The sequence below is a fragment of the Platalea leucorodia genome (genome assembly GCF_965183815.1).
Source record: "Platalea leucorodia genome assembly, chromosome: Z".
Taxonomy (NCBI): Eukaryota; Metazoa; Chordata; class Aves; order Pelecaniformes; family Threskiornithidae; genus Platalea; species Platalea leucorodia.
The window spans coordinates 24,909,936-24,937,292 of record NC_138858.1 but is presented as its reverse complement, the minus strand read 5'-3'; the positions used below and the strand labels follow the sequence as shown (position 1 = coordinate 24,937,292).

The 27,357-nt window shown below is 41.1% G+C and overlaps 1 protein-coding gene across 1 annotated transcript in view; it reads right to left on the bottom strand.

Annotated features, from left to right (window-relative positions):
- Positions 1 to 27,357, bottom strand: part of MAST4 (microtubule associated serine/threonine kinase family member 4) — a gene marked incomplete at its 5' end in the record, with an annotated part of 314,645 nt that overhangs the window by 178,256 nt on the left and 109,032 nt on the right. The window contains one exon of the mRNA XM_082336461.1: positions 2,622 to 2,696. Within this exon, the coding sequence (XP_082192587.1) occupies positions 2,622 to 2,696 (75 nt within the window). The remainder of the gene's footprint in view (positions 1 to 2,621; positions 2,697 to 27,357) is intronic.

The window sequence follows — 27,357 nt, the reverse complement described above, 5'->3', positions numbered from 1 at the left end:
GGTGCTGAACACAGCGCTCTCACTGCTCTCATGTCCACTTCCAGGGCCTGTCCCATGCAAAGCAGCAAACTATGCTCCCCTTGTCTCAGAATCATAAGCCAATATCCCTACTCCAAAACTTTCTGCTGAAGGGCAACAGTTGAGCTGCCAAGGCCTATTCCAGATCCTACCTTCCATCAGCTGGATCAGCCCAGGTGTGGTCTGATCATGGGTGAACATGATGTTTCTCAAACTGGAGACATAGAGAACTATGAGGCAAAAGCACATAATCCAAGCCCCTAAGTTTGACCCAGGCCCAAAGGAAGAGAAAGGCACGTAGGAAGAAGTGGGAAACAGGCAGAAATTATTACCTCATTACCTCAATCAGAACAGAAAAGTACAGTCCTCTCAGCTGTAGCAGTTGACTCCAAGAACAGAACAACGGTGGTGGGCAGAAAAAAAAAAGGGCATATATATCCAGGACACAAGGCATGGCAGCTCTTGTTCAGTGAGAAGTGCGTACAGGAGATGAGGAAGGGAAGGGGTGGCTGTCAGCACAGATGGGTGCAGGTGCCTGTCAGAATTAGTTTTACCGGATTGCCATGTAGAAATACTACCCACCTAGTGGAAGGTTCTCAAAGAACAGGCCTCAGAAGACTACTGTTCCAGGCTTTCATCACTCTCTTGCATGCACAGTGAGGAATGAGATCAGGTGGGTGATCTGCAGGCTGGTCCATGCCCCTGGGAACTATGAACTTGTTTTCTCTTCTGTCACACAGTGCTGGCAATGAAGCAGTACTTCTCATTTGCATCATTTCTCTTCCCTACAGACACATTTTAATAAAAACAAGACACTCAACCAGAGCTGTGTTCCTACTGTGTGCTGAGGAGTCTTTTCCAGGCAGATGGTCATTCTGAAGCTGCTGACAATGGTTGTAGGGGTAGAGGTGGAGGATGACGTGGTCTGTGATAACAGCACCCCTCCAGATGCTGGGCTGGTATCCAGCAGTGCTGAGCTGCCAACTGACTTGCTCCCAGTGAATCAGGATGTCCTCCCAGCAGCAAAGACACTGACTAAAGGGCAGTGGCTAAGGGCCCTGGAAACAGCAATCAAGACCCTTTCTGGTCCTTCTGTCCCAAACAAAACAGAAGTGCAATTACTCCAAAGGTTGCTTTGCAGCTACCAGATTGAGGTTTTGACAGCACATCTACCTTCAACAAGGTGCATCCAGGGGTACAGTAGGGCACTGGGGTATGGTGGAAAACTGCTGGAAAACTAGATAAGAGGAGGGAGCAAAAGCTAGCACAGTTTACGTCCACAGAACTGCACTTCGGGATACATTTTTCCTTTGGCTTTCCACATTGAGGGAATTCCCTGGAGTGATTCTAGTGTACACTAATGCACACAGAAAGTGGCTCGTCAAGAGAATAGGCTCCTTAAGAGACAGTACAGACTCACTCAAAATTAATTTCTGCTCTTACTTAACTAATCCTTTTTTTTAAAAAAGAACAAACACATACTTCACTCACTTTTGCATCTGTAACCCTTGAAATACCCTTCCCCAGTCCCCCAAAGGTTAGCTTAGTATTGACAATGTTGTTATAGGCCAAAAGGAATAAATTATACAAGCTGGCAACAGTAAAAGTCAACACAACTAATACTTAATGAGTCAACACATTTAGCAACAGAAAGAATCGGTCTGACAACAGTGACTGGAGTCATAACTTAGAATGCAAGACAACACTTGTCCACTTCTTTTCCTTCTTAAAACCAGGGCCTTTCTTTCGAGACCAGGATTACTACCATTGATCTACCTCAACCTGTATCAAAGGCTGTATATAAATATTGCAATCAATTCTGCCACTAATCTAAATCTAAAGAAAGCAGAGAATGGGATTTCTGGGAGGTGGTAGTAATGGATACACAGTTCCATTTTTGCTGGACTCTCAGGAAAAGAGGCAAAAAATAGACACACTTGAACAGTTACTGATGCTCTAAAATATGCATTATGGTACATTTTATTAGCCTAGAGAATAAAATTTCCATAATAACATCACGCTCACTGAATACCTCAAACTGTTTTGTGTACTGTTAATAAAAAGCATGCCTCTAAAAAGGTGGAACAATCTTACAAACTAACTGGCACTGCTATTATATCTGCTAATATAATCTTTTGATGCCAAAGTCTTTTTTTTTTTTTTTTAACTCTGAAACTTTGTATCACAGCTTGATAATAAGACTATTTGATTGTTTTTCATATCCTTGCCATTTTTTTTTATTCAATGAAAGCCTTTTGTTTAAGAATGAGGCAAATGAATTGCACACATGTTGAAGAAAACAGACATCACGCAAAGTAATAAAACCAAAGTAGAACACTTCATACAGTTTCTATTTCACTTTGCAGATACCAAAAAAAAAAAATCTCACCCCAACTTTTTCAAGAAAGTACAACAGCTGCACTTGAATATGAATCTCTCCAGTGTTGAAGTTCGCCTTTACAGACAGTGATTATATCACTTGCAGACAAGTAATAGTAACTAAACCTCCCACCATGCACATAGAAGAGCTTCTCCTTTAGTAACAAATACTCTGCTGACACGACATTCCATTTTAAAAATGGTCCTTCAAGAAAGGCACTCACTTTTGCGGCTGCTGGTTCCACTAGTCTCTGACGGTGGCGTGCTGAGGTGAAATGACTCTTCTGAGGCGCCCCTTCCTGACAGTGAATGGAGAAAGGGGAGGAAGAAGAACAGAGAAAAGGGGGGAAATGGATCGTGGAGGGGATGGAATGGAGGATGTTGGAGAAGGGAGAGGGAGAGTGTTTAACTGAACTGTATTTTCACTAACTTTGTAAAAGCTTTATTAAATCAATTTCAATAATACCACCGTACAAATATCAGAAAGAAAATTTGTTTTTGCTAGAAGCACCCTCATGAGGCTTTTACATATGTATTATTCATACACATTTAATGACACTGTCTACTATAAATACACATATACACACATGTACACATGCCTACTTCATTCTTAGATACAAACATTAAAGTTGAAAAACCATTCATTTCACTCTTCCCAAGTATATACATTATCTCACATTTTCCGTATCAGTTTAAGAAATTACACACAAAAGAACCCAACCCACTAGCCATCCCAAACAGCTGGATTCACACTCTTAACCCAAAGACCAACATCTCCTCTAATAAAATATGGCTTTTTAGATTCACATTCTCCATCCAGAGCTCCAATAGACTATCAACCACCTTATGTTTTAGAGATTTTTACCTAGCAGAGATTAATACCCTTTCCTGACAAAACTTGAGAAATAGCAGGCTCACACATGTAAAAGATAAGCATTTTCTCTTAGAGAAATTTGAAAGAGCATTCGACTGAAAAAAACCCAGAAGCACAACAGTCCTCATCACATGTGCAAAATTATTTAGGATAATATCTCACTGCAGCCAGTCTTAAAACTACCTGGATTTGCTGGAGCTGCAAAAGGACTGCCTCCTAGGCATTGAACAGTGGACCATTTGATTGTCTATTCTTGTTATTTTTGTAGTTCCCTCTCACTGATTATAACTGGTACCGAACTACCTCTAGAACAGGGACCAGTCTGTCCCTAAACTTTTCCTATATGGATGGAACTGCTTGCCTTTCAACAACAACAAAAACAAAATACGTCCACATACTCGGACTGCTTAAGTACAAAAAAAAAAAATTGAAACTAGAAACAAATATAAAGTTTGAGCAAAAATACGTATTTTTAATAACTACATTGTGTAATCTGAAAGTTCACAATATTTGTATTTGTATCTCCTTTTCCTACAATGAAAGGAAAGAATACTACACATATCCGTTTCTTTTGCTGGTCTTCCTGCCCCTCAGGCTTTCAGAAGATCAGATTATTAGAGAAGTTTTATTTCTCTTTCATAGCCACGCTTTCCCCTTTACTGAAATTATTTCGATACTCTTCAGACATCATAAAGCCATACTGAAGAGGTGCTACTCAAACACATCTAAGAAATATCCTGAATTAGGGTATTAGGATGAAAACCTTTTCTGGAAACTGATTCAATTTATTCCCTACTTCTTGACAGCTTAAATACATACTCTCAATTAAACAGCCTTGCAATGTTTTAACCAACTTAAACAATAGGACGGGATGCCACGCAGAGGGATCTGGACAGGCTGGAGAGGTGGGCCTGCGTGAACCTCAGGAGGTTCAACAAGGACAAGTACAGGGTCCTGTACTTGGGTCAGGGCAACCCCCGGTATCAGTACAGGCTGGGGGATGATGGGATTGTGTGCAGCCCTGTGGAGAGGGACTTGGGGGTACTGGTCAATGAAAAGCTGGACATGAGCCGGCAATGTGCGCTCACAGCCCAGAAAGCCAACCGCCTCCTGGGCTGCATCAAAAGCAGCATGGCCAGCAGGTCGAGGGAGGGGATTCTGCCCCTCTACTCTGCTCTGGTGAGACCCCACCTGGAGTGCTGCGTCCAGCTCTGGGGTCCTCAGCACAGGAAGGACACGGACCTGTTGGAGCAGGTCCAGAGGAGGGACACAAAAATGATCAGAGGGACGGAACGGAACACCTCTGCTCTGAGGAAAGGCTGAGAGAGCTGGGGCTGTTCAGCCTGGAGAAGAGAAGGCTGCGGGGAGACCTTACTGCGGCCTTTCAATACTTAAAGGGGCTTCTAAGAAAGATGGGGACAGACTTTTTAGCAAGGCCTGTTGCAATAGGACAAGGGGTAATGGTTTTAAACTAAAGGAGGGTAGATTCAAACTGGATATAAGGAAGACATTTTTTTACACTGAGGGCACTGAAACACTGGAACACGTTGCCCAGAGAGGTGGTAGGTGCCCCATCCTTGGAAACATTCAAGGCCAGGCTGGATGGGGCTCTGAGCAACCTGATCTAGTTGGAGATGTCCCTGCCAATTGCAGAGGGGATGGACTAGATCACCTTTAAAGGTCCCTTCCATCCCAACGCATTCTATGATTCTATGAATAGCACTTGCTCTGTTTGCTTTCAAAATTAAGAAAACTTCTAAGTTAATTTTCTGTATAAATTCTACCAAATATGGCATCTGAATTTTCAGGAGATAATTTAATTTGTCACAAACAGAACTGAAGATAAAGCATCTGCTCCATCATTTCTAGAAGCTCTGGGGCAACCACAAGAATTCACATGCTCATTAACTTCACAAACATTACTTTTATCAAAAATAAACACTGTTTACAATGAACCCTCCACTATGTTTCAAAATTCAGCCGAAACACAAATTATTATCTGATCTTACCAAACTTCTGGTATTATAAAACATTAATATTTTAATATGCAAAAAACAATAACAAAATGCCTAGCAACTTCAATAATCTGCTTCTTTACGATCAACAGCATTGCTAGAATTTGACTGGTGGTCTCACTCCTTTCTGGCAATAAGAGAAAGGTCCATTACCATCACTTAGAGACTTCGTAAAGAGAGGCAGGTTGCTGGAAATATCTATAGGACACAACGAACTATGAATAGAAGACTGCCTCCAGGAGACACATTTTTCCATCTGAAAAAACAGCTGTACCTAGCAGAAAAAAAAGGAGCAAGAACATTGCAAGCTACTAAGCGAAGAAGCTGCAAGAACCAAGCAGTGAATCAGTCAGAATGCCAGCTAGGAGGGCTGCCAGTCAAGAAATGCTTTGTTTTTTCTGTCATCAGTTTCTAGAAACTCATTCCTATACACTCTATAAACCACTGGCTGCAGTTCCTACCAATGGACTAATAGAAGTGCAGGCGGATATGAGAGCATTACTCATTTTGCTGAGCAACAGTAAGGAAACGAAAATCAAGAAAAGGGGGTAAGACAGATACTGACAGAGCATTAACTAGGTTTGACTGAATCATATCTGCACACTCAGTGTCCAACAGGAATTATTATGGTGTCTTTGGCAATAACCATAAAGTTCTCCTCCATCATGCTTGCTGTGAGCAACTTTACCTCATACAGTTGTCTTATAGCAACAAACCTGTGGGAATGAATACCTCATCTTAGCCTGCTTACTGACACTTAAATGGCTTTCTGAAATTAACTTTACAGAACTGTACTCAGCCTGTGGAATGCTCTGAGGCAGCCCCTGCAGAAAGAACTACATTAAAAAATTATTTACTTGTTAACTCTTCTGGAGAATAAATATATCCAGAAGAAGTCATACAGAAAGGCCCCATTTTTAAAAGATAACTTCACATACACAGATTGAAATATGGAGTCTTTAGCATTTAAATTCTTCATTAACAGCTTTTGTAGAAAAATATTTGAAAAGAAAATACATTCATTTACATAGATATATAAAAATTATGGTCAGTACTGAAAATCAAATATTCTGCTACTGAACTAACTGATCACTTCTTCCAACATACTCTACTAAATATAATGATATGTGTTGAATAAAAATTAAACTCCCTGTGCCCAAATATGCATGTTTACTTGCACAAAATGCGGAATAACAGATACCCTGAACATATTGTCTATTTCTCAGATCACAAAAGACTATCACAGAACTGATCATTCAGATGCATTATTTTTGTCGGTGTTACTTTTGGACAGTAGTATAGAAGTACTATTAAGACAGGAAACAAGGATGGTTTAAGCAGATTGTTAGAAGTCTTGGGAGGAAGGGAGAACACACATAGTAACTCGTATTAAAATATGTCAGAGCAAAAACCAAAATACACCAGAAAAAAAACCCTCCAATTCTTCCATCAGTGCCATAAAATCTTAAGAACTACTTATACTTTAACAGGTAATAACCAGATAAACAGGAACACTTCTATACACCACTGCTTCTGCTAGAATTCAGTAAGAGCATTTTCCACTAACATACACACAGAAAAAAACGAAGATACGTGCGATGAAGTCTAAAAACACTAAGTTGTCTGAATAATTGTGCCAACCACCCCAAACTGGAGTAAACTTTGCGTTTGCCTGTCACTGCATTTTTTTTAAGCTAGTTTTAAAATACAGTGCTGTTTCTACTCAAAGCACTTGAATTAACCTGAACAGTTTCTCTTTGGGCTTTGTGCTTTCTTCACCACTTTTTAAGTATGTACAGAGAAAAGCAAAGTTTTAACTAATATGGAACACGAGCACTGTTACTGAAATCAGGAATTAAAGAAGTCAAAAGGTATTTACCCAGTGCTGTCCATATCCCGCACAGCACACAAGTTAAAGATTTTTCCAGGATATGAGAGTTACTGGTTCAAAATCCTCTACCTGCTGAACATCCAAGGAGACTGAAGATCTACATTTAGTTTCTTCCCCAAGATACTTTAAATATTCTGTCTCAATCTCTCCACAAACATTCCAATTTGTACAGCCCCTCACTGCTGTAGTGAGTATTAACTCTATGGTCTGCTATTTAAGGTATGCATCCGATGGGGAGAAGATAGGGGTCAAGAGCCTGCTCCGAATCACATGAGAGAGAGCATGAAAATTTATGAGACTGTTTCCCTTTCTTTCTCACTTTCAGAACCAGTACACAACTCCTTCTAGGAGTCTTGTCTGAAAAAAATCAGAATATTTTACAAATGCAGGATAGACTTGCTCATACTTCTGAAAAGATATCCCCTGGGTTCAGTTTAACTGAAAATACAATTCTACTCAACTTGGCAAATATTTCTCAAGACTCTGCTTTTCCAAAAGTAGTTTTTACCCCTCCTTAACAAAAAGGCTTCCACTCTCAGCAAGACACCATGTAGAGCCAGCTCTGTAACTCAAAAAGATCTGGTGGAAAGATTATAGCCACCCTGGGAAGATCACATCACATTCACCATATCAAAGAAAGGCATAGTGCAAACTAACCCTAATTACTAGAATCAGCATTACAGAACAAGTAGTTATCTAACACTTGCATAAACATTTGGTTACAATTGCAGAAGGCTTTTCTAATGATGGTAATGTCTTTTGATAACACTCCATTAAATTACTGGTGTAACTGACTAAAATTAGCAGTAAGAACTAGGGCTAGGTGACCTTACCACTTTTCCTTTTGGGAGATACTCTTAAAACCTTTAATAACTTCTTTTTAAAATTTCTCAATGCCCTTCCCATTATCATTTAACATAAACTTTAATATAGTTAAAAAATGGATGCTTGAAAAAGGTCTCCTTTCTGTCACAGCTTGGAACCATGGTGGGGTCAACTTAATCTTGACATTAGCTAGCAAGAGTGCTGATCTTCAGAGGCCCTACATTCTCTCTTATTAAGGTTATTAACCCATATAACGTGAGATCCTGTACCAAACTGAGGAGCTGGGAATTATTCTCTGTTACTGTCATTTTTTTTTCTTCCTGTCTCCCCTTCAGAATGCATTTCAGGAGCAGTTAAGGGCTGCAACAGACACAGTTGACACCTGGAAAAATCCCAATACAGCACAAATACCATTTCAGAAGCATAAAAGTATACCTAAATTGATGTGATTATTCCTATGACAAAGGAAAGAGTATTCAGACTCTTAAAATGCTTATATGGGCTGTGTCTCACCAGTACAACATTCTGAATCAGAATACATTAACAGTTCATTTTATTAGCACAAAATAATCAGATGAGTAGACTTGACGCAATAGTGTCTTTTGGCAGGGTTAAAATCAGCAGATATATGATACACTGCTGAATTGCAGAGAACAGATAGTAGTTTTGATAGTAACAGGTAGTAAAACTCAATACAGCTACCACACTCATTATCCCCTGTGCGAACAACAAATGATATTTCAGTTCTATTTTTAAGCAGAAATACATTCCACTCACTTTTGTGCTGCTATTCACTTGGTACCAGAGGCTTCACCTCCTTGCTTGGACAAGGAACAAGTCTGGATGTGAGTCATGCCATGGCTTCCCACCATGAAGACTTCAGCAGCAACCAGATTCAGGAGCTCCTCTCCCCATCTCTCCCACCTCCCATTCCTGCCCTAAAGTTCACTACTCCCTCTACCATACCTGTACAATTGTGTGTGATTGTATTCTGTAAACCCCAACACTGAAACGATCCAGGTTAAACGTCGCTCCTGTGGGAGCAGAAGGGTCATATCCAGTCTAGTGTCAGCCTTTCTGGTGAACTCAGAGCTGGGCTGCTGTGAAATGGGTCAGTGAAAAGAACAGCTGGACTGGAAATTTCGTATGCCACTCTGCTGCTAAAGCTCTTTAGGATGGAACTGCCAGGAAAGCCTAGTAGGCAAATTCAAGTAGTGATGAAAGTTTATCATTAGGACATGTTAACATATGAAGAGAGCTACCTTGAAGGTGCAACTGAGATCAGCAAGAGATTAACAAAAGCTGCTGGGACAGTGCATGCAAAAAAGGTAACTGAAATTGGAGATAAGAATAAAGATGAGAATAAAGAGAAGCCTGTTGGAAGAATTCAATATAGAGCATTTGAAGTATGCAGAGCCATTAGACTGTACACATACAGGTTTTTCATTACATCATAACCTTATGCCTCTTAGTATTACATTTCAGCTGATGAAAAAAAACTTCTGCAAACATCAGCTGTATGTACTCCTCCAGACAGGACTGTCTAAAAGGGCAGACAAACCACAGAAAAAGAAAAGGCTAGGATCAGGGTCGGTGTCTCAGAGGCAGAGCTATCTTTCATTTTGAAAAGAAAAAGAAAAGGGAAAAAAATAAAATTATCTACACACTGAAAAGGCTATGCATTCAGAGAAACAGCAGTTATTACCAGCAAAGCACACGCAGTGGATCCGTTATACCCTCGCAGGGTGAAAGTCCTTTCCAGAGGAACAGGTCAGTTGCAATTACAGCTCAGTTCACATAATAAAGCAACAGTCAGAAAACTAACTCCTTGCAAAGCCCAACATAAAGGACAGCTGAAGGGAAAACAGAAGGATCTTAAATAATTCCCATCTACGGCAAGGTATTTTAGGTAGATAGCATGCAGAAGACTGGCCAGGAAGCAGAAAGAGTCAGAGACTTATTTCATTTCCCAGTTGAGCAGTCCAAGAAACAACCTTGTGGAAAACAGACATCTCTAAAGAAGAAGGGGGGCGGGGAACAAACCACAGAGATAAGGGGCACCAGGTATTGAACATGTAACATAGTTTATTTCTGAAGACACAGAAGCCCGAAAGCAGTTGTGAGGAGAAAACATGGTTTTGCCTGCATAGGCTGGTAACTAATTCAACAGTGTACAGGCTTGATACCACAAGCAGTTTCCGTGTAAGAGCTGTTACCATTAACAGCATAGTTGTTCTCATGAAAACAACAGTATCAAGAGACAAGCAAGTGAGAATATCAAACGGCACAAGCATGCGCTCTTATCTACAGAGATTTCTACCTTGAGATTGAAGCGGCCACTGTCCTCTGTTTTTTTTCCCTGTTTTTATTAGCTGCCAGACCAAGATCAGAAGCAACAGTGGCAGCAATTCCATACAGAGGAGATGAATTCACCAACAAACACCACAGCTGGCCCCTGACAGCTTTGCAAGTGTTTAGCACTGAAGAAAAAGAGTCACAGCAACAACTCCATCCACATCAAGCTGGACAAATCCTAATGCCAGCAGGTCTATTTCAATGTTTTTACATTATTAAGTGTCATACTGAAGAACAACTGCTCATGTATCCCCAAACCATGATCTTTAAGCATGCTTCCTCCTCCAAGACTAGCCCTCTGCTATCTCCTCAAGATGTATCTGCACCCAAGATTTAAGTCCCTGCCACATCCTTCAGTGCCCTATACTCCAGCCTGAGCATCTCATCTAACAAAAGCTGCAGCAAAGCTCATGGCCAAAGCCTGCTGGTCACTGTTAAGACCATATCTTAAAAAGAAAACATTTTTACACACCGTGATCTACCTCCTGCTCTCTAGTGTCTCATACTAGATGCAGCTGTTCCACTCCATTACCTAACCAACTGTGCTCGGAGTGCAGGGTCACAGAGTCGGGGAGAGGCCAGTGCTATGCTGCATCCAGCATAAGACAGCGTAACACCGTGCTGCACACCTGCACCTGAAGTCTTAATTTCAAAGCACAGGTCAAGAATTAAGTCCCTTCTCTCTATCATCTAAGTGTGCTAGAGGCACATCCAATAAACAGGTAAAAAGAGATTGGGAAACACAAACTAAACTACTTCACCTTTTTTATTCCCAAAATCAAAGTGGAATTGCTGGCTCTATTGATGATAGTGACCAGAACAGGTCAAGGTGACTTAGCATTTTTGTATTTATATATATGCACAAAATAAATAAATATATAAAGATCTAAATATATAATCCTACTGAACTGGACAATAAGGTAAAGAAATGTGGAAAAAGTATTCTATTCTGGAAGGCTGAGCCTCAATCCTTTCACTGTCCCCCTCCATAACCCATAGTTCTCAAAAAAAACACCACACATGTACCCTTCAGAGTGGAAACAGAACTCTCAATCAGTATATTCAGCTACTTCCTAGTAGCAGTCATGATATCCACAAGAAGGGCCGGAAGGAGGATCCGGGAAACTACAGGCCTGTCAGTGTGACCTCAGTGCCAAGGAAAATCATGGAGCAGATTAATCCTGACTGCCATTACGCGGCACGTACGGGACAACCAGTGGGATCAGGCCCAGTCAGCATGGGTTTATGAAAGGCAGGTCCTGCTTGACTAACCTGATCTCCTTCTGTGACCAGGTGACCTACCCAGTGGATGAGGGAAAGGCTGTGGATGTTGTCTAGCTGGACTTCAGTAAGGCCTTTGACACCATTTCCCACAGCATTCTTCTGGAGAAACTGGCTGCTCATGGCTTGGAGGGGTGTGGTCTTCGCCGGGTAAAAAACTGGCTGGATGGCTGGGCCCAAAGGGTTGTGGTGAATGGGAGTTAAATCCAGTTGGCAGCCAGTCACGAGTGGTGTTCCCCAGGGCTCAGTACTGGGTCCGGTCCTGTTTAATGTCTTTATCAATGATCTAGATGAAGGGATTGAGTGCACCCTCAGTAAGTTTGCAGATGACACCAAGCTGGGTGGGAGTGTTGATCTGCTGGAGGTAGGAAGGCTCTACAGAGCAACCTGGACAGGCTGGATCGATGGGCAGAGGCCAACTGTATGAGATTCAACAAGGCTCAGTGCCGGGTCCTGCACTTGGGTCACAACAACCCCAGGCAACGCTACAGGCTGGGGGAGGAGTGGCTGGAGAGCTGCCTGGCAGAAAAGGACCTGGGGGTGTTGGTTGATAGCCAGCTGAACATGAGCCAGCAGTGTGCTCAGGTGGCCAAGAAGGCCAATGGCATCCTGGCTTGTATCAGGAATAGTGTGGCCAGCAGGACCAGGGAGGCGATAGTGCCCCTGTACTCGGCACTGGTGAGGCCGCACCTCAGATGATACTGTGTTCAGTTTTGGGCCCCTCACTCCAAGAAGGACATTGAGGTGCTTGAGCACATCCAAAGAAGGGCAACGAAGCTGGTGAAGGGTCTGGAGCACAAGTCCTGTGAGGAGCGGCTGAGGGAGCTGGGGTTGTTTAGTCTGGAGAAGAGGAGGCTGAGGGGAGACCTTATCACTCTCTACAACTACCTGAAAGGAGGCTGTAGCGAGGTAGGGGCCAGTGTCTTCTGCCAAGTGACAAGCGATAGGACAAGAGGAAACAGCCTCAAGTTCCGCCAAGTTTAGACTGGATGTTATGAAAAAGTTCTTCACTGAAAGGGTTGTCAAGCATTGAAATAGGCTGCCCAGGGAAGCAGTTACCCACACTGACACTCTAGGTAGCTACAGTGCTCCTGTAAAGGGAACACACTTTGATTTCTTCATAAAGACAGTCATGGAATCACAAAAGTGTTTCACACAGAAAGTTCAGCTTAGCACTTTGCAGTGACACAGAATTGCCCATATTTTCCTTAAAAAAGAAAAAAAAAAAAAAAATCAAAGGAAAGCCTTTCCCTTTGATATTGTATGACAATGCAGGTCTTATTTTTCCAGGATAACTGGTGAACACAAAGACCTCCCCCTTTTCTCTCTCTGATAAAAGATTTGTTGTTCTTCATTATTCATGCTAAAAATAACTAGTCAGAAATGTTTTGAAATAGCATGCTGATAGAATATGTCAGTTTATCAAAACAAAATTAGTTTATCAAAATAAAAATGGGTTGTGAAATTAGTCAATTTTACCAGAATTTTATCTTGAAACAGTTCCAAAAATCATTAAGAATGCCATTCAACATTTTCTAAGTGAAACATGGGACTGTGCTAACACACAAATAATATTTAAAAAGACAAAGCTCTAGTGAGACAAAATATAAAAAGGGAAGAAAAAAGCCAAACCACAACATTGCATAATTTTTAAATGCTCCAAAGACTCATGAACTTTTTCCTTTTATTCCAACGTAATAAACAGTTAAAAGATAAAGTCCTTCACAAAGTTAAACTTCCACTCTGTCATCAATCACCTTTTTAGGAGACTTGCATAAACACTGCTGTGAGAGTACAGAGAAAATACAACAAAGAGACAAAACAAATAAGAAATCTAGAAACTAAAATCTTTTTTTCAGAATGTGATGTGTTTGGTCTGATTTTTCCCCCTATTGCCTCCCAGGGACCAAGACATCATAATCAAAGGACACCATTCAACTTCCGAGAGCCTGTAAGTTTCAGGATGTAGCAAAGGAAGCAGTAAATATTGTGGGACTGATACAGAGCCCAGTCATTCCACATTACTAAAAACTTAAATAGTATCACTGCAACACTAATTCACCATAGCAACACTAATTCACTGTATTATCTAGTTATGATTTTATTATTTATATGACAATTCAGAAGGTCGGCATACTACATCAGCAGTAACATTTCATCATAAGCACAGCTTCCTGGCTTTGGTTACCTGTCGAACAGATCTCTGAACACTACCAAGACCACCTCTATCAGACAGATGTTTGATGAAAATGATTGCTGCTTACATAAGGTCTGTCCAGGTGTTACAGTCATTTCATACTTAGCACTGTAAGTTCTTGAACTGTATTAGAAGACAAAACTTTGACATTTCTGTATTATGTTACAGCTGATACGAAACAAAACAGCCTGGTCTAAGGTTATGAGTTTATGGTTAACAAGAGACAACCAAGAAATTCAGGGTCACAAGTAGCCTTGCAGTCTTGAACAAATAAATTTCTCTGTGCCTCAACTTACCACAGAAATAATGAAATGCTATCCCTGTTTCAATGGCAACAAGATACTGGCAAGGAGGAAAACAGAAAGATCTAGGGAGACTCAAAAGGTAAATTAGTTTCAAGTTTTAGTGTTACAGCTGCAGATTGGTTAATCAGCTTTTCACTACTATGAAAAAGGGAAAAGGAGTATTGCCTTTACAGGCACTGGGAGCCTTTTCCCGTAAAGCTTAATTTAAGGCATTAAAACAATTTGGTTCTACATAGGCAGAAAGAGGCAACTAGGATGTGCAGGGAGGGAGGGAGGGAGGGAGACTGAATGCATTCTGTTTCCAAAAAAAAATTCACAAACTTAGAAGGAAGAATGAAAACCATCACAACATTGATTTAAATAAAAAATAAAAAAAAAAAAAAAAAAACAGAAAACATGGCAAAACATACTCTGCTTACATGAAATGACACTGAAAATTCACGAACACTTAAAGGATATACAATGTGGAAAAAACAAATTACTCAAGGTGACTTGCAAAAATGTAAGAGATTGATGACAAAACTAAGAGGATTAATTTAGGCAAAGCCGGACAACTTTAGCAGAGGTTCAGAAGCTTGGAACTTACCATTCTGACAATATGCTATAAGACAAAAACATAAGCAAGCCTTGCACTGGCGTGAGAGGTAACAATGTAGTATCTTCTCTCATCATAGCCTCCATGACTTCAAAGTGCTCCAAATTCAAATCACTTATTGTTGTAATATAGACTAAGATCTTCAGACAGTACGCAATTCAGTGCGCCGAGGCTGGAGGTAGGACCAAGTTACAAATTCTCACACACAGTTCTTCCCTCTCACCTTTAGATTCAAGCAAGTGCAAAATGTTTTGGCGTCTGTTGGGGGGAGGGGTTGGTTGATTTGGGGTTTTTTATCTAGTAAGATATTAATTTCTTGCTGATCTCCACTGCCTTAAATTTAGATCTTCAATGCAATACTTAACTAGGCTCTGTGCCAAGCTCTGCAGGCTGACCAGGAAAATTCTTTCTGTTAGAAAGCCATCTCACAGCACACCCAAGCATAGTAAGTAAGAAAGACTTCCATCTAGTTATAGAATTTTTAAAAAAGTAATGTGTTGTCAGTTATTTGACAAAGAACATCGTATTATGGTAGGCCTCACAATCCTTCTAGCCAAGGCCAGAAATCAAGTCAATAAAAAACAACATACATGTGTAGCTTCAATTTTAAACAGTAAGACAAGAAGCGCTTGAAAGCTGTCCCCCAAAGAGAACAGAAATCAAAGGCCAGGACTGTACCTTGCACCAAATAATCTGTCCAGCAACAGAAACTACCGGCAAAGGAAAAATTCGTCTGAAGTAACTTTCTGTATCCCATTTTTGCAATACAGCCATAGATGTTAAATTTGGCACAACAAAAACATGTAACAGGTTTGCTCAAATTGCTTGGCAGATTAACACATCAGTGTGCCAGATACGTTCCCATTAGCACTGCTAGTTATGGCACTGCCCTCTTCTCCCTGACTGCATCCTGTTGAACAGATAATCATTACAGTATTGGAACAAAGAACATCGGGGCATTTTGAAGGACAAAAAGGCAAGAATTAATATCTGACAGGATTCTCATTGATTTCTGCATTTCCTCAGTCATGCTAGAGAAAATACACATGAAAAATAGGTGCTTTAAATATAATCTTTTTTCTACACTAGCTCCTTTGCAGAAACGCATCAATTTAAAAGTGCCTGAATCTTCTCCCTGCATCTCCTTAGAGCCTGAAGACAGGAACACACACTTCACATACCTATAAGTCTAACCAGGTTTACTGGGTTCAGCATCAGAAGAGCTTAGTATTGATTTGTCAGATAGACTCCACATCAGAGAGAAATGATATTGAAATAATTGAAGGTGTCTTGAGGGGGAAACAGGCAATCAAAAAGCATACACTACTATGTTTTGCAGCAGTGCTAAAAAACGAACAGGAATGTTCCATTCTTACTGTTAAAAGAAGGAGCATAGGGTGCTACAGGAACCATTAAAAAAGACATCAGTCCTAAACACACACAAGTAAATACATGGGAACTAAAGGGGAGAAAATAAAATGCACGTACAAAAAAAAGGTGGTTGTTCTGTCACAATTCTATTTTAAAACCTCAAAAAGCAAGTCCTCAGCTGCAATCTCAAGAAGAATAGTGTTTTGCTGTGAGCTTGAAGAGAATGTAAAGAAAGACAAAAGACAAACAGCAGAGCAACAAAGTTGGCATTACTGGCAGAGAAAATAGCAAGCAACATAAACCAAAATCCAGACACTCTCTAGATGTTACACCAGTTTAGCAGGCACATTCTCGAACTAAGGTAGGAGACTGCTATCTTCAGAAGATCAGGGAGAAACACAATGAGGTCTTTGCAGCCATCTCATACAAATAGCTTTGTTAGAGTTAAATCTCTTATCACTGCTGCAAAGCAAAGCATGCAAACGCAGTAACACCCCCTATCTAGTGATAAAAGTGATATGCTTTACATTAGATCTCCTCTGTTGCCAACCAATCCAAGAAAATTGTAGATTTTGGCCACCTTGTCCTAAGAACAATTTTGAACTGTAGCTTACAGACAAGAGCAAATATTCAGGGGAAAAGTGACAACATAAGAAAATGCTATTCAGCTTCATGCTTGAATGTTAAAATCTGCTATTTATCATTGTCAAACAGTCACAGATACAGGCTAATAACACAACAAACTTGATCACTACTTGACTACACCAAATAAACTGTGATAATCTTTTATGTTTAAATACAAACACACTACTGCGTCCTGAAGAACCAAAAAAGGAAACAGCACATGAACTAATAAAGGAGTACCATAAAATATAGCTTTTACCCTGATCATAAACATTTGCTCTTCCTAAGTTTTCATTCGTATTACTCCTTCCTTTCTTGCACTTCTCTACATTTACTAAAATCTTGAAAAAAACTGAAGTAATTTAAAACTAGGAAACAGTGTTCACAAGGGGCACTGGAGTTCTAAAATCAATTTTCCACTCATAACCTAAATTTTCCAGCTGTGCCTGTGAGTGTTGTATTCAGAAAACATAAGAGAATAGGGATTATTTTCAGGTTCTTCTGCACACAAATTGCGACTGCTAAATTCCCTAATGTACCCACAGAACTTACGTACAACTACGCTTTTTTAGAGCAACTGAAATGGCATCCTTCTTCTTGTGGCATAATTTAAAGCAAACAGATAAAATATGTTAATAAAACCTTTCACATCAAAAGACCTCAAAACAGAAGTTAATGCAAGCACACACTTTATACACTTTTTACCACGTCTCCCTTGCTTTTCACATAGGAAGAGAAAGATACATTGTGGGACAGGAGTGGAATCTGCATTAGTTGAAAAGCACCTTCAGATACATTTCTGTATTTCATATAGCATCATTTATCTGTAGAGAACATCAAGAATATTCAAACACACAAAACATAGGTACGCTTGAAGTTCTAGCTTTCTAGGGCTAAACTACTACCAGAAGAAATGTAACATGACATTTATCTCTACACAACGTATGCACTTTAATGCACCGTTACAAGCTAGGTATTCTAAAAAACTACCAGGTTCCAGACAGATGAAAATGAAATTCAGGAAAACAAATTGTTTGGTAACAGGAACTACTGGTTACCAAAAATGCTGCAACCCCCATCTTTTAACTAAGGGCCACCTATTGTTTCTTTAAGACTGCGGTTTCAATTACTTGAACATTTTCTTGAAATTCAACCACTTGAAATTTTTTCTTTTACAGCACCTAAACAAAGGTGACATTTTTGGTATAGTGCTGCTAAACTGGATCTCCTATTTCCGACATTAAAGCTTTAAAAAAAAAAAAATTATCTCTTAATACTTTCTAGTGCAATTGTTCCCTTGCTTTTACACAGTGCCTTGGTTAGAGAGGATACCCAGGTGTCAGAGAAGTGTTATTTAATATCCCTATGAAACTAAGCCAACTATATATAAGAAAAACTTAAGGAGTTTCAAAAAGGACAAAGTACTCAAAACATAAAGCAGTCTGTAGAATCTTGGAGTTTAGCACCTAAAGTCTCTGACAAGCTTGCTTCTTCTCAAGGGCACAGACACTGACTGCAATTATCCTTTCTATCACTAATCCCAGTTGCTGCATGCCACTGTGCAGTGCTAAACTTGAAAACTAAAATCAAGGGGGACTTGAATGAATAGGCGGGGGGAATCCAAGAGGAACACAAGAATAGAAGCTGAGATCACGTAATTGAATAAGATTAAAGAGGACGTGAGTTGTTGACAGGAAAAAAATGTTGTTCTGGTTTACATCAGATGAAGCAAGGATCGTACAGAGAACAGAGTCAGGGATGCAGAAGTCAGTGCTCTATGTAAAGGGGGAAAAACTGAAGCCAAGAAAACAAAATTAAAACAAATTATGAAACTGAAGTTTCGAGTGTTTTGCTTTGTGAACGTAACAATCATTTATGGATTTTTATGTCTTTTTAATGTTCAGATGGATAACTGTCATTGCTATAAGCAAAAAAGTTTATTGCTTCAATCCAATAGGAAAAGGAATTAATAGCATCTCAAAGCCTGTGGGCAATTTTGATAAAACCCCTAACTTAAGAATGGAAAATGTAAGACTTTTAAAGCAAATGTAGTGCATCAGTAGGTGAAAACAAATCTCAAATCATTATGTTAAACATGACACATGAAGCGGCATTGCAGGCAAAACTGCATCAAACTCAAATGAAGCATCTTACAAAAAATTCCGAAAAGAAAACATGGAAAACTAGTAGTTGCATTAGTTGTGAAAAAGTGAGTAAAAATCAATGCTAACAAAACCATTTGTCAAACCAAGAACTGCCCATGGAATTGAAACAAACCAACAAACAAAAAATTGTTTCCATCAGAAATTACTATCCTTCATGCAGATACTATTCCTATTATTACTAACTAAGCAGGGGGAAAAAAAAAAAAAAAGCCCAAAAAACCCCCAAACGGATTTTGGGGATAAGCCACGTTGACTCAGAAACAGGAGCTAATGAGTGCACAGAGGACTCCAAAGCTGGTTTTCTCTATGACTCTTAGAACACAACCAAGCTTAGTTCAAATCATTACAGATTCCACCGCTGAGCTCAGTGAAGGATTTGACATGAAGGAATGTTAAGTTTATGCTCTGCCTTCCAAGCCTAATACAAAACAGTCAGCGTTGTGACATATTGTAGACATTATCAAGAAATGCTACTGCAATTATCAGAAGGCATTAGTGAGAAGTGTGATATGGGCTACAGACACCAAGTTTGGCCCCATGCCAAATATTTTAGCTCCAAATGCAGCAGGGGGCTTCCCCCCCCCCCGTCATTTTTTATTTTAGACCATGAAATAAAGTGAGCATAGCACCAAGAAAAATAAAGAAAGAAGAAAAGGTTAACCCTTTCAGAAAAGCTTTCACAGCTCAAATAATAGCAAACTATACATCTGACACAAAGCCTTTTAGAGGACCTGACAAACATATAACAATGCATGAATGCCTGGAAAACAGAGGTGAATTAACTGATCAAGAGATTGTACACTCTAATAGACCTGCAGAAGTGACAGCTAATGAGGAGAGGAAGTGTTCTTTACATCAGTGTCTCCCCTCTCAGAAGGCTGGTCCTTTGCTTTCTAAAGGCAGCTATCACTGCCTATCATTATATAAGCAAAGAAAACATCTATTCTAACCTGCACATCCCTCCCCTAGAATAAAAATAGATTTAAAATGCCCTGTCTCCTATAAGAGTGCCTAGAATGACTTATAAATAAAGATGGCTCTATCAGGAAAAAATTTAATAATCTACTGAGAAAATTCAAAATTTGATTTTTTTACATTTTACGTCTATGTATGCTACTCATGCAAACACCTCATAAAATGAAAGAGCAAGTGTCACAATTTAAGTAGTTCTGAGCATTGCTTTGCAGACGCAGCCCCTGAAGAAATATTAGACAGGACTGGACACAACTACTAAGCAGAGGATGAATGCAGCGTGCAGTCACACAGCTATTCCCACACAACACCAGAAGACGCATATGCCGCCTTCTTCTCAATTGATTAATCTGAATCTACTAGAAACTTCAAATTGTAAAGATTTTTTTTTAATCCTTCTCTTGGTTCCATGCCCTCCACAGAATTTTTCTTCCATACACTCACCGAGAGGCAGAGACACGTATCAGACCTGATTCGCAATTACACAACTCCTTGTTCATGCTGTAAATCCATTGCCATCAGTACAGAAACACCAGCAGAGAAAACGCATCAGGTCCCTCTCGCCTAGTGGGAAGGAGAACACTGTTGTACACAGCATTCAAATCAGTAAAAATTAGGAACCTTTCCAGAACCTCATCTGTCAGGCTGATTTTTCTACCCTTTCTCTTCAGTTTGCAACAGAGGCCAAAGTCTAATTAATATTCTCCAGCTTTTATCATCATTTTTTCCTCAGCAGACCACCCCAAGAACACATTCCCATGCAACCACAGAAGAGACAGTTACAGTCTCCCTATTTTCTTTCCTCTCCTATAGAATGCGGCTTCCCAGCTGACCCTTCTACTTCACACGTCAATTTTCAGTATTTCAGAAAGAATTATTTTCATGAAGCCTCCTATCCCAAAGAAATCACACCTGTTTAGGAGCCACAAATAGGGCCATTTTCCTTCAGAAATTATTTCCTTTGTGTCTAATTTCTCAGAATGCATTTTTAGGTGAGACAATAAGCAAGAGCTCGGAAAAATCTGTAAGGTTTTACTTTTTGCAAAGGTCTGCACACTTTATGTACCAAATTTCCAAACATTTGCCTACAAAAGCCAACGATTTTCCTGTACTGGAGGTGAAGGAAAGGAGTAGTCAAAGGTACAGTATTAGAAGATTTTCAACTGGAATTTTCCATGTTGACTATAATCATGTCTCTGCAAACTTAATGCAATGCAGTCATCTGGAATTTAAAGAAGCCTTAGATCCCTGTGAAAATTTTCCAGTATTCATAAAAAAAATATACCTAGAGATAAGAAAGCAAATAAACACAGTGTTTTCTTTGACATTTGGGAGGTTTCATGTATAGCTGATTTCTCTGCTGTTGGGTCAATTCTTCCGCAAGTCTAATTAAAAAAGCTCATGTAATTACCCCAAGATTTACAAGACACTGCTTACCAGCCACTTAGAGGCAGAACTGAAATTAGCAAAAGGAAAAGGGAAGCCCAAAAGCATCCAGCACATCTGTTCGACAAAGAGAAAGCTTCATCAGCTCTGGAAGCATGACTGAAGCTGGCTGCATCTGGCAGTAAGATTTCTCCAACATTGCCATATCCTTCTTACAGATTGAAGGAAATATGTGTTACCCATACCCACCATCGTGTGGGTTTAGAGTCTTTGTTTAAGGCAGTATAAAACACACTCCTTGGACAAACACCCACTAGACAAATTCATGGAAGAAAGATGAAACATAGGCTGTTAGCAGAGTGCACTCAAGAACCATGATGAAGAATATGCAAGAAGTAGTTAGCCAGTTACATTTTTTTTTAACTTACTTTCAAGAGACACCTATTCAATCCACACTACATTATACTTAGCATTTTTAGAAGCTGACAGAAATGGTCAATTTTCTCCTGATGTTTCTTACCAATAAAATGTGTTCTTTGTAATTAAAGCTTCAGAACCTGCTCAACAAAAAGAAGCACATACTACAGATCCAGAAGCTTTTATTTTTCTAGGAATACAACCAATGTAAGTAACTGGACATAAAGGAATAAGTTGCAGTAAGATGAAATAGGTGTACGTATTCAGGATGCAACAAATTAAAGGCTCAGTTTCTCTCTTAGAAGCCTCAGCACCAGAAAAATCTTCCACACATCAACCCAAAACAAGATTCATCTGAGTTTACATCCTTAAGGCTTATATTTTGAGATTCAATTCAAGCTGCTTCCTGGCTTTTTTTAAGCACAGCATGATGGTGCACAGCATTAAAGACAACTACATCAGTTTCCCATCTAAAAGGAAACGGTTTGTGTGTCCTGTAAATCAAGCTTTGAAGCAAACTGTGTACAAACAGAAAAAGGAGCAGTTGTACCAATTTGGCTTTTAATCTAAGCATGTGCTGTTTCCCAATATATGACTAGTTTAATTTAAATGCACCTTCACCTAAGAAAGCACACAGCTTTTAAGCAGATTTACCTGCTTTTATCATTTCTACTTCTAACCAAAAGAACTGACAAAGTCACATGAAGTTAGCTGACCTTTCATTGAAGATTACAGGTATTTCAGAATCCAGAACCTTTCCTTTTTTTTTTTTTTTTTTTTAAATCTCTTTCAGAATATTCTCTATAGCCTTTAAAGGAAACTATCAATAACATATGAAAAAGATGAGAGGACAAAAGATACATAGATTACTCCCACAGAACAACATACTGGCAGGAGAATTATTTAGGGTTTGGGTTTTTTTTTAATGGTAAGAACATATACTACTACTACAAAAGAACCAACTCATCACTTTGGGATGTTCTATAAAAAGCAAAAGTCAGCCAAGCAGACAACTCGGAGACTTCATCTAATCAGTACTTACTAACAAGAATTAAACAGGGGCTACACTCCTTGTCACATGTCATATCATCTGCTTTCCAGCTCCCAAATTCATCATACTAGTCTCCGGGCTAGTTGCATTGACAACAGGGGAGAGAGAGAACAATATGAAGACAGATTCAGTTAAGGGTCTAACAAATAAAACTTCAGTGTAAACAGGATTTCTCCCCTTCCATCTTTCTCTAGATGGCAGCATGTCAACTTGAACACTTTTGACCATTGGCTATTTTTCTCCACTCTAGGACCAGATTCCAATGACAGTCATGAGGTGCACATCCTTAAAAACAACTTATTACTGCATGCACTGCAAGTGTGAATTGGTCTTTCTGGTACTGGGATTATTCACTATATAGCTTTTAATACTATTCAGTGACCATGTAAGCATATGTAAGGAGGAAGCAAGTATTCTGTGCAATATTCTTGGTGTTCATTCAAAACTACTTTGTTAAAGTTACAGAAGATAAAACAAACAAAAAACTGCACCTCAAAAAGAACGTTGCAGAACTCAACAACAGGCTTTCACGTTAAGGTTTAAGTTACCCCTTAATCAGAACAGACTGCTGTTCAATTATTGTCAAAGGCAGAAATCCGGTTTACCCTATCCGATGGATTACAGCAGGTTTAGCAGGAGGAAATCCAGTCTCTCTGTGAAGATCTACCTCTTGAAACTTCTAAATCCTCTCCTTTAAAAGCTGTCATCAGCAATCCCAACCTGCAGCTGAGATTCTCCTTCCCACTTTACAATCAATTAATAGAAAAGATTTAGGATTGACGGACTAAATAAAATCCTAAAATCTGCTAATGGAAGTTATTCACTTTCCACAGGCAAATAAATGCCGTCACACAAAAAGTTAAAGAAAAACTAATGGATTCTTAAAAGACTAAGAGGCCCCAGAGAGTTTTAGGACTTCTCTACGCTACGTAACAACATGGGCTATGGATTCCGCTTGTCTTCATCTGTCTAATTGCAACTGTCACACTTGATCAGCATCGAGCTGAAAGCACTGATCAGAAAGGGCACCTTTCTGAAAACTTCAGAACTGTGCAAGTTCGGTGCACTGTAAACATTATAAGTGGTTTTATCTTAGTTAAGAATAACGATCCCAAAGGTAAGGGGGCTTTCCTCTTCACCCTCCTCCCATTGAAACATTGCGGATGTCAAGGAAAACAAAAGAAAGGAAGTACATTCATCGCCGAGAGCGACTTGAGCAAAGGGGCTTTCTAAACAATGGGCCAGAATGCTGTAGTCGGAGGTGGTGCTCCATTTTGGTGAAACAGTAAAGAAGTAACTACACCCTACACTCGATGGCTGCCACATGCGCTTTACTAATACACTTTCCGCCAAAAAAAAAAAAAAAATTCCGCGCTTCATATATTATCCAAAAAGAGTATTCCGCTCGAGTCTCGAGTTCGAACAACATACGGTACCAACATTTTGCCATAACCCACACTCCATTTGGGATACGTCATTCTCCCGAGTTTATGAACGCCGGCGGAAAAGTCCGCCAGCAGCCGACGGCAACCGGCAGCGCGGCCGCCTCGCCGCTCGCCCAAGTCCGCCGCACACGCCCCGGAGGCGTCCGCAGGCCAAACTTTCTCCCCCGGGTCACGGCCGTCTCGCCCCCTCTTTAGCGCACCGCTAACGGGGAGAGCGAGCCCGCGCGGCCACCGCTGCTCCCGCCGCGCCGGCGAGCGCCCGCCCGCGCCGCGGAACTCCCCGCCGCCCGCTCGCCGGCGGTCGCGCTGCTTCGCAGCCCGGTGCCCGCCGCGCCCCCGCCGCCCGCAGGTGCGCCCCCGCCACGCCTCTGCGCCTCACGGCAGGTGAGGGCAACTTGCCCGCCGCGGGGAGGCGGCGGCCGCCCCCCGCCCGCCCGCCCCTACCTGCAGCCCCCGCCTGCGCAGGATGCCCGGCTCGTCCATGGCGCCGCCGCCCCGCCGCCCTCACGCCGCGCGGCGCCTGGCCATGCCGGACTGCCCCGCGCCCGCGCGCCGCTCCGCATCCCCGCAGCCGCTGGAGGCTGACATCACGGCTGCGCCGATTGGCGCCGCCGCCGCACGTGACCGGGCGAGTTGTGCTCCCCGGCAACTTCGGCGGGCCGGGGGGGCACCGCCCCCGCCCCCGGCCCTCGCCCGGCGCCCCGCCGCGCCGAGCGGCCCCAGCCCCGCCTCGGCCGGGGCCGGCGGCCGCCCCGTGGCGCAGCCGGGGCCGGCCCGTCCCTGAGGAGAAAGGACGGAGCGCGCCGCCGCCCCCGCCGGGCCCGGCCCGCTCACCGGCACCGCCGGGCCGCCAGCCCGCCCCGGAGCGCCGCGTCGCGGGCCGGTGTCACTCGCGGCGCTAGTAGCGCCGGATCAAAATACGCTGAGGTAAAAACTGCTTAAATGTAGTCATTAGGTGGGGTGTTAACCCGTGGCACTGGGATAAGCCGTCAGAAAACAGCATTCCCATCGTGTAATTTCACAGTCTGTTTCGGCTTGTTTACCTTGCTCCGTCTCATTTTCTTTCAATTCGAGGCAGGCAGCAGATGAATAGTAAGTTTTCGTTCACTTGCAAAATGCGACAGTAATAACATACTATAATAGCACTTTATGAGAAATTACCCCTACAGGATTTCCCATTTGAGGCAGCCGAGAAACCGCGGAGCGAGGACGGGCTGCCTCAGGGGTGCAGAAAGCTGCAGCCGCCAGGCCAGGCTGTGACCTTGGGCACCTCGCCCAAGTGCCTCGCCTCAGCTCAGCTGACCGGGCTGATGCAAGGAAGACTCCTCTCCGTCAAAACCTGGGTGCTGAATCCCAAAAGGTTACGTCTGAAAACACAGGTTCTAAGGATGAAAAAGGTATTGGACTTTCCTTATCAGCTAAGCTGCTGGTGAAACAAATCATTGATTCCCCCCCCCCAAACCTGTCATCACACTATTAGCCACAGTATCAACTGATTAGGCTATGTCATTAAAAATATCTTTTGAGATTTAAGAACCCAGTAACTGAGTAAAATTGATTGCATTTTATGTTCAAAAGCAATCACGGCATACATCTGTAGATTTACAAGGGGAAGTCTTGTCAAACACTACATATCAACAAAAACAGCCCTCTAAATATGCCTATGTATTTTCCAGCTAGGAATCCTCATCTGATCTTACTTAAAATTAGGAAGTTTTCAGACTGTAAAATTTGAAGGCAAAGCATGGTTCCCTCTTTATAAAACCAAACGCTGTTTACAAAACCAAGTTGTTTTCACTACAATTTATCATCATTATTATTTTATTCTATTTCAATTATTAAATTGTTCTTGTCTCAACCCCTGAGTTTTCTTATTTTGCCTTTCCAATTCTCTCCCCTATCCCACCAGGGCGGGGAGGGTAAGCGAGCAGCTGTGTGGTGCTCAATCGCTGGCTGGGGTTAAACCACGACAACCTCAAACCACTTCTAGAGAGCAGCAAGCAAAAAGGAAGAGAAATGTACATTTCTTACTAAACGACATAAAGAGAGGGAGAGAGATCAAGGTTAGTATTCACCTATTAACAGCGTAAGATGAGGATTATGACAATCACACTCTCAAATCTAGTATGAAAAAAATATTGATTTCCTGTCAGGTTGCATCATTTTGAGAAGTGGTCCATGTACATTCCATAGTAGTAAAACCTGCCAGGGGCAAAAGCATTTAGAACAAAAAATGAAGGATTGCTGAAAGGATAACGCTGAGCAATAACAGCTTATCTGAAGAACACAGAAAGAAAGGGCTGCTGTATTTGCCCCCCCTTTTCTTCATATGACTGAAATGCATTAACATTATTGTTTTACACTTTTTACAATAAAAGAAAATTTCATCACTCTCGCTAAGCTACATTTCTCTCAAGAGTTCCAATTGTATTATTTTAAAAAACAGTCAATTTTTATTAGAGTTACACAGTGACGTTAACTGGACATGTTTCCCCTTCCCTGTTTCTCCGTGTCTCCAGCTCCAAATGCATTCATAGCATCAGGTCAATGGCCTAAGCTTGGCCATTACCGATTTCAGTTACAGGATGAGAGCTGTATTTCAGTTCAGAAAGAAAGAAGCAGCTCGTACTGACCAAAACTCCATTTCCACAAGAGGGAGACAAGAAAAATCAAACACACCGATAGATTTATAGATTCGTAGGCCAGAATGGAGCCTTGCAACCGTCAAGTCTGACCTCCTCTGTAACGAAAGCTACTCAACTCTCCTGAATTAATTTATTTTTGAAGTATAACATCTCTTTAAACAGCATCCTGAACCTGGTGAAAGCTTTTTCACTGTACAGAATCAAACTGAAAAGTGACTAGATCCCTCCACCTCTGTAAAACAAAGGGAAAACAGAGTTACATTAAGGATATACAGGTATCTACTTTGGGTTCCTCCCCATACTCATCTTTTCCCATTTCCACTTCAAAATGTCATGTTTTCTTTCTTCTTTGTTAATCCTTTAAAACCTTCTCCCAATCAGTCTCATCCATGTGCCCTCACATCCTATCTTTTCTATATTTCTCTGTTTCCAAAGAAGACATGGGCAACCGAATCACAATTTAAATGCCGCTGCTATGCTTCCAGTGAGGACAGCAAAAATGAATTTGAGACAATAGCCAAAGATTGTCAAATTTCAAGCGTGAGA